Here is a 15,707-nt window from a genome sequence, read left to right as displayed (position 1 = left end):
CAAAAATGCCGAGGCTTTGAGTCTTATTCAAGGAGCACTAACAGATGAACTCTTTCCACGCATCAGAAATGAGAAGACTGCAAAAGGTGCTTGGGAAATTCTAAGAAGAGAGTTCAGAGGAGATAAAAAGGTAAGAGCTGTGAAATTACAAGCTATTAGAGCTGATTTTGAATATTTGAGAATGAATGATGTTGAATCTCTGGATGACTACTTGGCTCGATTTTTTGAAACTATAAACAACCTGAAATCTCTAGGAGAAGATGTAATAGAGAAAAGGATTGTGTAAAAATTGTTGATGAGTCTAAGTAGGAGGTACAAGTCCATAGTGTCAATCATTGAAGAAACCAGAGACCTTGACACTATTAGAGTTAAAGAAATTCTTGCATCTGTCAAAGTCTATGATAAGAGAGAGGATCTACATGATGAAAGGGATAAATTGGCAGGAATTGAGAAAGCTTTTAGCAGTCTTAGAGTTGGAGAGCTTCTGGAGCTAACAAAAGTTCTCAGGAAAAGCAAAATCAAAAATGGCAAGGATAGAACAAAAAGGGCTCAAATTGGTCTCAAGGTGGAAACTTTAACAACAATAATGGCTCAAATTGGAATAATGGCTCTGGAGGGAATTGGAACAACAGTTTCAATTCACAAAACAAGCAAGGAAGTAGCAGTCAAGGAGGTGTGAAACCACAGTGCCAAGTATGTCAGAAGTTTCATTTTGGTGTGTGCAGGCACAAAGGCAAACCTAGATGTGGAAAATGCAATAGGTTTGGTCATTTAACTAAGGACTGTGACAATGGCAAACAAGTTGCAAACTGTGCAAAGGAGGAAGAGGTAACCACAGGAACAATGTTCTATGCTTGTCATGCAAGTTCAATTGCATCAAGCAAGTCTGTGTGGTTTGTTGACAGTGCTTGCAGCAACCACATGACCTCTCAAGAGTCCTTGTTGATCAATCTTGATAGATCAGTGACCTGCAAAGTGAAAATGGGCACTGGTGATCTTGTTCAAGCCACAGGAAAAGGGACACTTGTAGTTGAACAAGAAAAGGGAGAAGATATATAAATGAGGTGCTGTTAGTCCCTGGTCTAGATGAGAATTTGTTGAGTATAGGACAAATGATGGAGCATGGGCACTACATTCTATTTGGAGGAAACTATGCATTAATATGTGATGACAGCAGTCTTGACAATGTTGTTGTCAAAGTAGCAATGGCTGGAAATAGATGCTTTCCATTGTCTATGGAATCTATCTACTCAATGGGAATGAAAGCAGCAGTACAAGAAGATCCATGGATTTGGCATAGAAGATTGGGGCATTTGAATTTTGCAAGCATGAAAAAAATGCAGCAAACACAAATGGTGTTAGGCTTACCTGATTTCTCAGAAAAAGAAGGAGTATGTGAAGGCTGTGTGTATGGTAAAAGCCACAGAGAACCATTTGAGAATGAGAAGCCTTGGAGAGCTAAGAATCCACTTGAGTTGATACACACGGATGTATGTGGTCCAACTCAAAATGAGTCAATTGGAGGAAATAAATACTTCATCACATTCATTGATGACTATTCAAGAATGTGTTGGTATATTTTCTCAGAAACAAGTCAAGTGTGATAAGTGTGTTCAAAAAGTTCAAAGCTTTTGTTGAGCTACAAAGTGTATTCAATTTAAAGAAACTAAGAAGTGACAAAAGTGGAGAATACACTTCACATGAATTCCTTGAGTATTGCAGTGATCTTGGCATGGAGAGGCAATTGACTATTGCCTACTCACCTCAGCAAAATGGGATTGCTGAAAGAAGAAACATAACCATTTGTGAAATGGCAAGATCAATGATGACTGAGAAGAAAATTCTTGTAAAGTTCTGGGCTGAAGCAGTTGGTACTGCTGTGTATCTGCAAACAGGTGCTATACCACTTCAGTTACAGACAAAACTCCATTTGAAGCTTTCACAGGAAGAAAACCAGGTGTAAAACACCTGAGAGTGTTTGGAAGTATTTGTTACAGTCACATTCCATCAAACCTTAGATAGAAGTTTGATGACAAAGCAAGCAAAGGAATTTTTATGGGTTATGGCAGCTGTGAGAAGGGTTACAGGATCTATAATCTTCAAACTGAGAAGATCATACTCTCTAAAAGTGTTGTTTTTTATGAGAACAAATCCTGGAATTGGGAAAGCAAGGAAGATGAAACTGTCCATGTGCCTCTCATCTTTGAAAATGGAAGTTCTGAGATAACTGAAAGAGAAGAAACCTCTCATGAAACTCACAGCATTGCTTCACCAAATCTGACTCAATTAATCTCAGATGATGAACATGTCTCTGAAAGCAATGGAAGTGGTACAAGTCAAGGGTCAACTCCAAGCAATACACTAGTAAAGCTGAAAAGTTTGGAGGACATTTATGCAAGATGTCACATGACCATTGTTGAACCTGAAACTTATTATGAAGCTGTTGAAGACAAAGCATGGAAGGAAGCAATGGATGCTGAGATTGAAACTATTGAAAAGAATGGAACTTGGGAGCTAGTGGAAAGGCCTACAGATAAACCAATCATAGGAGTCAAATGGGTGTTCGAAACCAAGCTGAATCTTGATGGAACAGTTCAAAAACACAAGGCTAGGCTTGTAGCTAAAGGGTATGCTCAGAAACTTGGTATTGATTATAATGAAACCTTTGCCCCGGTGGCAAGGTTAGATACAATTAGAACTTTGATTGCACTTGCAGCACAAAAGGGTTGGAAGTTGTTCCAATTAGATGTTAAGTCAGCCTGCTTGAATGGAGTACTTGAGTAGGAGGTTTATACTGAGCAACCAGAAGGGTTTGAAGTGAAAACAGCAAGTCATAAGGTCTATAAATTGAAGAAGGCTCTCTATGGTTTGAAGCAGGCTCCCAGAGCTTGGTACAGTGAAATTGACACCTATCTAACTAGTTGCAATTTTAAAAGAAGCACCAGTGAGGCCACCTTATATACCAGAATTGATGAAGAAGGAAAACTGATCATTGTCTCTATATATGTTGATGATATAGTTTATACTGGAAACAGTAATGCTTTGCTCAGTGAGTTTAAAAGGGACATGATGTAGAAGTATGAAATGACTGATTTAGGACTCCTACATAATTTCTTGGGAATGGGAGTTCTACAAACTGAACATGGGGTGTTTATTCATCAAAGCAAGTATGCAAAGTCCTTGCTTGTGAAGTTTGGTCTCGAGGATTGTAAGTCAGTAACAATTCCTCTACCCACTGTTGAGAAACTAAAGAAAGTTGATCGAAGTCAGTTGGCTGATGAAGGTTTGTTTAGAAAAATTGTTGGCAACCTATTGTATCTGACTGCAACCAGGCCTGATATAATGTTTGCAGCTAGTTTGTTATCAAGATTCATGCATAACCCCACCAAGAAGCACATGGGAATTGCAAAAAGGGTTCTCAGATACATTCAAGGCACTCTCAGCTATGGCATTGAATTTACAAGGGACAAGAATGCTGTTCTGATTGGTTTTTGTGACTCTGATTGGGCTGGCAGTGAAGATGACAGTAGAAGCACATCTGGATATGCATTCAGTTTTGGTAGTGGAGTTTTTTCATGGGCTTCAGTCAAGCAAAACACAGTTGCATTGTCAACTGCAGAAGCAGAATACGTCTCAGCAGCTGAGGCAACTGCTCAAGCTATCTGGCTAAGGTTTGTGTTGGATGATTTTGGTGAAATGCAACTTGATGCAACACCATTGTTTTGTGACAACATGTCAGCAATATCAATGGTTAAAAACCTTGTTTTCCATCAGAAAACAAGGCACATAAACTGAAGGTATCATTTCATAAGGGAAGCTTTACAAGAAGGGGTGATTGACATGAGATTCTGCAGAAGTGAAGAACAGCTGGCAGATATTTTTACAAAAGCTCTGCCTAAAGATCGATTCAATTATTTGAGGTTGAAGCTTGGAGTTAAACCAGTCAGCAGCTTAGGAGATGCTGTTGAGAGTTAAGCTGCATACTAGTATTGAATCAAGCTGCAGATGTTAATCCTGCAGATTGACCGTGAAGAGGATGAAGAATCGAAGGAGCTGAAGAACTTTCCTCTTATAGTAATAGCTGTTATAGGATATGTCCAACGGCTAGTTTTCTTACTATTTTGAGAAACTCTACAGCTGTCATTCTTAGCTGTCTTAGTCCTTTCTGCGGTAACGATTTCTAGCCTAGGTGTAAGAATCATAGCCTCCAATGACCTTGAATGGCTGGAGATGAGTCCTTGTGTCCTAGTTTTTAGGATCTATTTTTTTGGCAGCTTGTGTCATGCATATAGTGTGTTTTTGGCTCTGATGCAATAAATGAAAAAAATAGACTGAAACATTCTCATTCTCTCTGAGTTTTTCTCTCCTCTGCATACGTTGCTTACAAAAGGTTTTATTTTGTTCTGTAAATCAGTCACTAAAACCAGCAAGCTAAATACCAAATTCTAACATTTACTAACACGTACATGGACCTTAGAATACCCCATTCAACGTACACGCACTAGGAACAAGGGGAAATTAATTTTTAATTTGTGAATTCCGTTTCGAAGTAATTTTATATTAATTAAGGGTTCGTATCTCGAAATTGGTGCTCTGACTGCTCGTACGTAGCAGGCGGGACCCTTTCAGGGTCAGGCAACGTGGGACTACTTGTGAGTGGACATTTATTTTAAATATGCATTATTTTGAATGATTGAAAGAATATTCATGAAGTGGATATATAAATATATTTTGGATTAAAGATCGAGAATTTCATATGTTGCTATATTAGGAATGTTAAATTGAGAATGTGATTTTTGTTTGGAAATTTGAGGTTGAATTTGGGGGAATTGAGATATGAGTATTATGGGTTATTATGGAGAGATGTATAAATACACTATGTAAGTACCACCCCCTAGTTATTAGGCTTCTCATACGTGGCGTTGAAATTTCCGGTGTATGGGAAGAACATATGATTATTAGTCTTACACATGACGTTGGAATTTCCGGCATGTGAGACACTTCCTATGCGTGGCGTTGAAATTTTTGGCGTATGGGAAGATAAGGTATATTGCTAGGAATCATCACACGTGGCTTTGGAATTTCCGGCGTGTGATGATGTAGTCTGCGCGCGTAGGACTTTGTATTGGAGCTACACGTGGTGTTGGAATTTCCGGCATGTGAGCTATGGAGTTTCATCCCCCCGGTTGGACCGCTTATCCCTAAACTCAGGATCAGTGGCGGATCCAGAAATTTTTCAGTGGAGGTGCAATTTTTAAAAGTTTAAAAGCTCTTAAAAAAAAAACTATTTCAAATGCTCTTAATCTAACCAAAATCAATACCAATTAATCTAATCAAAATCAATCTCAATTAATCTAATCAAAATGCATATTAAATTCTCAATGAAATAAATGAATCATAATTGATCATATCTCGAGTCGCGCATAGTCACTTTCTACTTAAATTTGCTATTGATCATACAAATACATAGAGCTAAATCAGAAAAATAAAAATAAAAATAACATTTAGAAAAACTCTAAAGACCATTTAAAGATTACAGTGTGCCCCTTGTAGACTTAAAAGAAAAATCCGAAAAGCCTTAAATTAAATAAATAAATAAATCCGAAGAGCCTTTTGCTACTGAAGAAGAAAAACAAAACCAGACCTTCTTGTTGTTGTTGGGTTTTCTTTGCCTTTGCTGAACAAGAAAAGTAAAAACAAGATATTTGTACTTTTTATTCAAAAATTTGTTTGATATCAGCATATTTTTGTAGAGATTGCTGCGAGAACACCAAGCCCTCTCAATCCAAAATTCTAATACAATCGAGCCCTCTCAATCCAAAATTCTAATTCCTAGTTGATTAATTGGTAATTACATTTGAACAGTGGATGGTAGTAATGGTTTAAGGCTTCTAAACTTGGATTGGACGATCGTCTTCTATAGAAGGTAATATAAAAAAAAAGATCGCGTTGTGCGTTGTTGGCACAGCAAACTGAGAAAACATCTTTGAGGCATTATGACGAGCACATGGCGGGCACACCAGTAGAGTGGCAGTTTGCAGCTTCTTCCATGGCTTTCCAGCAAGGGGAGGTGCACTGCACCTCCTTGCGCCTCTGCGGATCCGCCACTGCTCAGGAGAGCAACAGGAAATCCTGGGGGCTAGCCAAACAATTCCCTGGTTGGATTGTTTCCCCAGTTCCTAAGTAGTGAGATAAATATTATGTATATTTATAGATATATATACTTATATAGATACATATATATGAGAGTATAACTCAGTTAAAGTATATGTAGTGGTTTGGTGGGAGCAGTATAAATTTTGGGAATAAAATTTGTGGATGATGGGTTTGGTTTCAAAGGGTTTTGGAGATTGATGTTTTTGGATCATTAAATATAGAGTTTTGAAGTTGCATGTTTTGGAGCATTATTTTTACGCGGTGGGGTTATTATGTTATTTTGAATGCAAACTTTGTTTTTGTCCACTCACATGTTTTCTGTTTTGCGCCCCCCAGATAGTAGTCGCTCAAGGGAGAATTGCAAGCTGTGTTCGAGACCCCGAATTGTGATCATCAGTAGATTAGACTTTGAGTAATTTCTTTCTACTCAACTGGTTGTTCTTGTAAACTAAATTCAGTAGATACTGTAACACCCCGACTCCAAATTTAACCCTTATTTAAGTTATTTAAATTATTTAAGGGAAATTACAAATTTACCCTTAAGATAAGGGCATTTTGGTCATTTTCTTAACCGGAGAGAGTTTGGGACAGTGACTAGTATTTTTGGATAGGTCGTACCGAGAGGAGTTTGTAGACACGTAGTGGGCTCGAATCGGAGTTGTAACGAGAGAGATATGGTCAAAAGAAATCCAGTGGCACAATCGTAATTATTTTAAAATGGGATTTTTATATAAAAAAAATTAGATTTCTCTCTCTCTCTCTCTCTCTCTCTCTCTCTCTCTCTCTCTCTCTCTCTCTCTCTCTCGCTCTCTCTCTCTCTCTCTCTCCCTCCCTCCCACGAGCTCTCTCTCTTTCTCTCTCTCTCTCTCTCTCTCTCTCTCTCTCTCTCTCTCTCTCTCTCCTCGTATCTCAGGCCACCGGTCACGGCTGCGGACGGGACCGGTGCCAAAAGGACCGGCTCGGCCTTGGTGTCACGACCCAGCCCTTCCCAGACATCGGCCGCCGTTCCAGCCGCCGAAAAAAGGCGATTTTCGCCCGGTTTTCGCCTGCTCCGATCTCCCTCCTCCGGCCGCCATTTATGGCGATCAAGGTATGGAAATTCATCCATTCTTCATACTCTAGTTGATGGTTGGGTAGGATTGGATCGATTCTTAGCGTAGCCAATTCGATTTACGAATTGAAATTTGGTCGATTTTGGGATCGCGATTCCGGCCACTTCCGGTCAGTTTTTGGGGTAGGTCCAGGAACAAAAGTGGCTCCAAATAGGGTGTTATACCTAGGGTAGGAGTTTGGAGCCGTGGTTTTGAGATTTTCCAGCGATGCGTAATCGCTTTGGACACCCAACGCTGCCGGCGCGTGTGGCGGCGCGTGGGCGAGGGTAGTGGAGTAGCACTGTGTCTTGATGAGATCCTTAGGTTGTCACGAGTGTGTAGGATTTTGCGGATCTCAATTCGAACGTCGTTTGACTATCGAACGAACGATCGCATATTGCGCGTTATCCGGGTTCGATAGGTTGGGACAGTTGGATGGTCTCAAATTTAATATATGTTAATATAGGTATTTCTAGGATCGTGTAGGAATTCACGGATTGTGAATTGGATCCCCGGATATTCCAATTAAATAATTTAAAGTTTAGGTTTTATATTAACCATCAAGTCGTGCGATCGTGAGCGATCTGACCGTCCGATCTGGACCAAACTTGCAGGACGATTGTCCTATACCTTGTAGAACCCATAGGAACTTTCGGATCGGAATTTGGAGGTCGTGGGCCCCGTAGGCCCGTTTGACCAAGGTTAGGGTAGTTTGACCTTTAGTTGACCGTGAGTCTCCCGGAGCAATCTCACATTCCCAGAGGGATTATCGGGTGGTAGATATTGTTGAGGTTTACACAATATTAGAATTAATATATATATTTATATATGTTTGTATAAGGTTACAAAGGAATCGAGAATGTCAGTTTGAAGTGCTATACGCACTACCTTAGGTACTTCCCCGGATTTTGGTTACACCACAAGTATCACCCTGTGAAAGTTAGGTCTCACATGGCGTAGGTTATTCGGCGTGCGGACAGGCCCCATACGTGGTATTGGTAGTATCGGCGTATGGGGAGATTACGTGATGATATATTGAGGTCGCACGTGGCGTAGGTTATCCGGCGTGTCGACAGACCCCATACGTGGCGTTGGTTGTATCCGCGTTTGGGGAGATTATGTGATATTATGTTGAGGTCGCGCGTGGCGTAGGTTATCGGCGTGTCGACAGACCCCATACGTGGTGTTGGTTGTACCGGCGTATGGGGAGATATGTGATATGATGTGCAGGTCTCGCGTGGCATAGGTTATCCGGCATTGAGACAGACCCCATACGTGGCGTTGGTTGTACCGGCGTATGGGGAGATATTGTGATAGTATGGCATGGTCGCACGTGGCGTAGGTTATCTGGCGTGTTGACAGGCCCCATACGTGGCGTTGGTAGTACCGGCGTATGGGGAGATTATGTGAAATTAGAGAAATGAAATAAGGTATTGCCTATGTGTGGAATTAGGTTTTATGGAAGAACTACGTGTGGCTTGATCCCTCAAGGAGGGTACGTAGGCAGCCTAAGGTTATTAGGTGTAGCCACGGACATAGATGTGATTGTGTTAGGAGGTTAAAACCTTGTATGTTGAAATTGAAAAGTTAGATGATGTATGTTGAAATTTAATAGTCATAATTTATATTTGAATGTATCGCTTGCCTTGCTTAAGGCATGAATTAATTTGCTAGCATGCTTGGTAGTTGAGAATTATTAGAAGGCCGAAGGCCATTTATGTGAATTGCATGAAATTATATTGTGCATGCTGCCAGTTGTTGATATTAAATGCGTTTTTATGCAGGTTGAAATTTTGGGAAATGTCCAATTTATAGGGGAGACTATGCCGAAATTTCGGCAGAAAGTCTCGGTCTTTAGTAAGTGGGCTCGACATCAGGGAGATGTCGGGAATTCCATAGGATTCGCCTCGAGTTTTGGGAAATTCGGGGCGGGTTCTTTCAGATACTCTGTTATTGCCCATGTAAGGTTTTATTTGTGAGGCCGGAGGCCATTTGGTGTTCACTGTTACATGTTGAATGCATGCTGCTAGTTGGGATTATTTTGTGATTGTTATGTAGGTTGAAAATTTTTGGATTGTTCAATTTACAGGGGAGATTGCCAAAATTTTGGTAAAAAGTCTCGATTTTTAGTAAGTGGGCCCAGCATCGGGGTGATGTTGGTAAATAGACGGGATTCGTCCTGGTTTTCGAGGAATTTCGGGGAGGGTCCTATCAGCTTAACTTCAGAGTTCCCATGACTCCGAAGCTACTGAGCTTCCAAAAGGCCTCGTGTTAGATGGAGGCGGCATGTACATATAATAAACATCACCCTCTCTCCATTGGTCGATGTGGGATGTTACAATCCACCCCCGTAGGGGCCCGACGTTCTCGTCGGCACCCTCGCACCACATGGCAGAGTGGCTCTGATACCAAATTGTCGAATTCTGGGATTGGCTCTGCCGTAGCACAATATTGTCCGCTTTGGGCCTCCCTCTCTGCCCTCACGGTTTTTGTTTTTGGGAACTCTCGGGCAACTTCCTAGTGGGTCACCTATCCTGGGATTGCTCTAGCCCCTACTCGCCTCCGAAGCCAGTGAGCTTCCAAAAGGCATCGTGCTAGATAGAGGCGGGCATGTACATATAAGGCACATCACCCTCTCTCCGTTGGTCGATGTGGGATGTTACATCTTTTGTGCTGGAAACATTGGCACAAATCACAAAATGCTTTCCCATTAAATCATGAACCAACACGTGTTAGAGTTTGTTTGCAGAGGTGTGTCTGTGGTAGACTCGGCAATATTGGATACGACCTGTTAACACGACACGAATTTGTATAAAAATAACAGTATTTGGGTCAAGCTTAATGGGTTGGGTTGAAAATGGTTGGACACGTTAGTCACTCGTTAAGCTAACGGGTCGTGTCAGTATCATTCGCGAATCACCCATTAACCCGTTCAGAGCAAAGATTTTTTTTGTAATTTTTCATTCTAAAATAACCTAACTTGAATTGAAGCTTCTGTTATTCTTCCTTAGTTCCGCCACTCACTCTTTGTCTTTCTCTCAAGAGAAACAATACATAATTGATATTTTATTCATATTGTATCCCTCCATAATTTTATTCTTTCTCATATTTGTCTATTGTGTTTATGTAATAGCCTCCAAGTACATTGCAAATTACATGATAGTGATAGAACACTTCGATTATCAGAAAGGTGCAACTTTTCTACTTTGAGGACAAAAATAATGATACCAAATCAAAGGGTATTGACCCGGAAAGTAAATCAAGAGATAAGGGTTGAAGCGCTAGTGGACCACAATGGGGGTGGGGAAACATTGGTCTCTACTGTCTCAGAGACTAATCTGTGGGCACGGAAGGCATGCTTTAATACGGTATGGTACTGCAATTGTTCCAAAGTATGGTGAAGCATTGTTTTATAGGAGATGAACCATTTAAATGTTTCATGTTGTACTGATGTTTTTTTTCTTCTTCTAATTCTTAGACTTCTTTTAAATTTGATTTTATTTATTTATATATTTCAATTTTGGCCTTTGTTGCGACTTAGAAAATGGTTTATTTATTTATTATATGCAATTGTATTTTTATCGATGTCCTAAGTTAAATTGAAATGGGAAAATAAAATGTCTCATTAGACAGGAAAATAAAAATGCTCAGGTTTAGGGGGATTGAATAATAAAAATGCTGAGGTTATCAACCCAAAAAAAGAGAGTTGATTTTTTCACTCCTCTTTTATCCACTTACACTTCCTTTGTTGGAAATTATATATTTTCACCCCTCTTTTGTCCGCTTACACTCCATTTTTTGTTATAATAAAAATATTTAAAAAAACAAAAGGGAGTATAAGTGAATAAAAGAGGAGTGAGGAAATCATCATAAAAAAGAAAAGAAAAGCTAGTGTGTATATATATAAATCCAACTATATACATGTGGAAAATGGTTAGTAAGTTTAATACGACATTAATCAATTGTTTGGGTGCACAATTTAATTTTAAAATTCATAAGTCAAAGAACGTTTTTTTTGGTGTTTTTTTTGGTCGAATATTGTGGTGTTCTAACTGAAGGGGAAAAACATATCACACGGGATATGAACTTCATAAATACTCAAGCATTTTGATTTAAAAAGAACTTCTTCTACTTTCTTGTTTTAATCAAAGTTTTCTTTGCGAAGGAGCGGCTTTCACTGCAATTGCTAGTGTTGCTTTATCTTTTTTTTTTTAAAAAAACCTCAACGGTACGAGGGAAATTTTATTAATCATTCAAAATAAAAACGGGGGCTTTAAACCTTACCTCTATTACAAGCATAAAAAAGAAGACAATCTTGAATAATATCTTGTGGTTCCTCAAACCACTCTACTTTAAAATCACAAGACAGTGCACTCCACGAAACAAGGTGCAAACAAAAAAACTAAACCCATTCTGGTTTGTAACCAGGGTTTTTATATCATCAATAATACTACCAAAATAAAAAAGGTTTTCATTTGTCCATGCAACAGCTGGGATGACTTGCATACAATCCCCTTTGAAATTCACTCTTGGCAAACCAAGCGACGCACACATAGTGTTGCCTTATCTTTGATGTAATCAAACCATCGAAAATAAGCATACCTCCATGACTTCTTCACAATTAATGTGCCAAAAACACCCCAAAAGCCAACGATAAAACCAAGTGCCGTACTTACATAGAACCAGAACTTCTCATTTCCATCTTCATTGTCATTGTCCTTTGGATCCTTGGGAGTAGAATTTCCATCTTCGGAGCACTTGGTTGAAAGAGGAAATCCACAAAGGAATGGGTTGCCCTCATAAATGGATGAATCAGGGAGTGCTTGGAGTTGGTTTCCCAAAGGAATTTCACCACTCAAGTTGTTATAGGAAAAGTTCAAGTTAGACAAGAAGGTCAAGGATGAAAGACTTTGAGGAATCTGTCCTGAAAGGTGGTTGAGTGAGAGATCAAGAGTATCAAGCTGCGACAAGTTTCCGATCTTTGATGGGATGTTTCCACTGAACTGATTCATCGACAAGTTCAAGTTTCGCAATAGAACGAGGCTGCATATTTCTTGAGGGATTTCACCTTCAAACCTATTTGATGAAAGATCAATGTTTTTCACATACGATAGAGAAGTGTTCAATTGGAGTTCTCTTCCTCTCATCACTGTCGTTTGTTGGTCATACTCTAGATATATATTATAAAAACTGTTATTAAAGATTCTGAGACCAGTTAGATTGTTCAAACACTTGGGGATTGTCCCGGAAAATCTGTTGTGAGCAAGGTCTAGGATGTGAAGGTAGCCAAGATTGCACAACTGTTGTGGGATATGTCCACTTAAAAAATTGGATCTCAGCCTTAGGGTTGACACCAAGAAAGCAGTTGATCCTATCCATGGAGGTATTTCACCAGTGAATCTATTATTCCCAAGATCAATGTTCCTCAAAGCAGTGCAGGTTTGCAAGGAAAAAGGAATTTCACCCTCAAAATTGTTGTTGTTCATCTTCAACATGAAAAGAGAACCCGAGTCACCCATTGAACTGGGAAGATTGCCTGAGAGATTGTTGTATGCAACATCTACAATCGTTACCTGAGGCAACAGGCTCCATGCTTGCGGAAATTCTCCTGATAGCTTGTTGTTTCTCAGAGAAAGGATATACAAGTGTTTCATGTTGCAAATGGAAGGTGGAATAATGCCATGCAAATGATTTTCAGCAAGATAAAATGTTTCCAATTTTGGAAACTTTTGGTCAAAATTCAATGGAATGGTGCCAGAAAGTGAATTAGTTTCAAGCTTAAACCGAACCACATTGTCACCAGACCAAAGTGGAATTGGTCCATCAAATTGGTTATGACTCAAATCCAAAAGCAGTGCATTTGGGAATTTCAATTGCAAGGGAAGCTTTCCACGGATTTGGTTGGAATACAAATCCAAATACTCAACTTGGGAAGATAATTTCATGAACCAATCCTCGGGTATAGAATCTGAGATTCCAGTGGTAGAAAGTTTGACAAAGACAAGTTCAGTTTGAGATTGAAGCCATGCTCCAAAGGCAGGACCTACTTTACAGTTCCCAATGTTAATTTTGTGCAGTTTGAAAGGAGGAACCCACTCATAAGGCACATTGAAAATGAGAGGAATTGGTAGAGTTGGTCTTGGGAGGACTTTGCCTAATGAAAAGTATTTCAATCTTGTGAGATTTGTGAAATGGGCTTCTGTTAAAAACCCTTCCCATGAGTTAAGAGATAGATCTAGGTGAACAAGCTCGGAGAGTTGCCCCAAACTTTTAGGAATGGACCCACTCATATCGTTATTGTAGAGGTTAAGATACTTCAAGTTGTGTAGCATCCCTACTGAGGCAGGCAGTTGGCTTTTCAGCTTATTAGAAGACAAATCTAATGACTCTAATTCACTATTGGGACAACTTGATAAACCACCCAAAAGCTCTTGAATCCCCCCTTCAAATTGGTTATTTGCAAGATTCAATGTCTTTAGATTGCAAAAGTTCCCAAAAATTTTGGGAATTTGACCTGAAAGATCATTAAAAGACAAATCAAGAGCTTCTAGTGATTTGAGGCTTTGAAATTCACTGGGAACTGGACCACCCAAAAAATTACCGCTTAGATCAAGTTTTCTGAGGCTAGTCAGATAAAAAAACCATTCAGGAAGTGGAAACTTCAAATCATTATATGACATGTCAAGGAACAAAAGTGATGTGAAGTTAACATTTCCTAGTGAGAATGGAAGGCTTTTAATATGACATTCGGGTAGGTGCAATTCTAGTAGGGAAGGAAACTTGTTAAAAGCAATTACCAAACTTACGCCAGTGTTGCTGAGGTCCACTCCTTCAAGACTGAGGTATTTAAGGGAAGAGAGATTGGAAAGCCATTTCAAGTTGTTGGAAGGTAATTCAAGTAAAGAGTAGTAAGACTCTTCACTTAGGTCAAGATAGTTCAAGTTTGATAGGTTACCAAGATGAGCTGGAATCTCTCCTCCAAATGAAGCACGTGAGATATTGAGATACCTCAAACTTTTGAGCTGACCAAAGAATGTGGGAATGGGAATCCCTTGAAAATCATTCCTGCTTAGATCTAGATAGCTCAAATGTTTCAAGCTAAGCAAAGAAGGATTTATCTTACCACCCAAAGAAGAGTTCTCCATCTCATCCCACTCTCCATCGAAAACAGAAAGTGTGTATGTGTACGTATTTTGGAGATCAATCTTTTCAACATGACCTGTGATTTTTTTGCATGAAATGCCTTTCCATTGACAGCAAGCTTGACCAACCCAAGAAGAAAGCCTCCCAGAAAGATCAGTGAGATCTTGTTTGAAGGCGAGGAGAGCACGTCTTTCCTCGTCGATGCATGGTTTCGAGCTTGGAAGTGCATCACCAAAATGGAGTTTACTAGTGTGTGGATATGAGGAGGCCAAAAAGAAGATGAGGAAATAATGAGCAATGCTGAGGTGATAATGAGCCATTTTGGTGCAAAGTTTTCTTTGCTTTTGTGGAGTTGGCTTCTGAGCAGAATAATTGAATTTATAGGAGGTAAAGGAGAGTGCAAAGAACTATTGAAATCATGGCGTCCATATAAGATTTCATATCTTCAACCATGCGTATTAGATTGACTAATACGCGTAAATAAGACTAAAAACAGTATTAACTTTTATACCATTGACCAGGACTGAAGTCAATCATAGCTAATTGTAAGTGGCGGACACTCTCTTCAACAATTTAATTAATGCAGAATTTGACGTTTCTTTTTCTTTTAAATCAAACAATAATAATTAATTAATGTCATTGGGAATAATCAATACCATATCTTTTTTTTGAAAATAATTTTGTTCAATGATACCAATGGTAATATGTAAATAATGTGCTCTCAACCAAGTCAAGAATTAACTAAAAGAAGAGTTTAAATAAAATATTATTACCAAAAGATAATGTATTTCTCTATTTTTGTTTTTGATTTTGTTTAAAGTGCAATCTGAATTTAAAAAAAAAGAAAAAAAAGAGAGGAGAAATACAAAAGAAGAAAAATCTCTCAATTTTCAAACCAAAGACTTGCAAATATAAAGGATTCCTTAGGAAATCCAAAAATAATAAGGACATTTTTGTCCATTTTGGCTTCTTTTAAAAATATCTCTCCTTTGACCTTCTCCAAAATGTCCATTGTTTTTTTTTTTTTGGGGTTTAATGTGCAATCTGAATTTTTTTTTTTTTTTTTATAAAAAAGGAGAAATACAAAAGAAGAGTTTAAATCAAATAATATAACCAAAAGTCCCCCACGTGAAGGAATATGTATTTGTTTATCTTCGTACGTATAAAAAAACACAATATTTGTTCATTATGAATATAAAAAAACACAAAAGAGGAATTAATTAAATAAAATATTAAATTGGTATCAAAAGTCCCACGTAATAAAATTGTTGAACCTACCCAATGTAGGAGACTTTATTTCTTATTAGCTTTCGGATT

At 38.8% G+C, this 15,707-nt stretch overlaps 2 protein-coding genes across 2 annotated transcripts; one reads left to right on the top strand and one right to left on the bottom strand.

Moving 5' to 3' along the window:
* LOC109948531 (uncharacterized mitochondrial protein AtMg00810-like) lies at window positions 3,085–3,795 on the top strand. Its single transcript, XM_020561731.1, has one exon. It carries the CDS (start codon window positions 3,085–3,087, stop codon window positions 3,793–3,795), a length of 711 nt encoding a protein of 236 aa, XP_020417320.1.
* LOC18780588 (leucine-rich repeat receptor protein kinase MSP1) lies at window positions 11,541–14,884 on the bottom strand. The gene has a single exon (XM_020561464.1). It carries the CDS (start codon window positions 14,708–14,710, stop codon window positions 11,771–11,773), a length of 2,940 nt encoding a protein of 979 aa, XP_020417053.1. The 5' UTR covers window positions 14,711–14,884; the 3' UTR covers window positions 11,541–11,770.

The sequence above is a fragment of the Prunus persica genome, chromosome G4, assembly GCF_000346465.2.
Source record: "Prunus persica cultivar Lovell chromosome G4, Prunus_persica_NCBIv2, whole genome shotgun sequence".
NCBI lineage: Eukaryota > Viridiplantae > Streptophyta > Magnoliopsida > Rosales > Rosaceae > Prunus > Prunus persica.
This window is presented reverse-complemented; position numbering and strand designations above follow the sequence as displayed.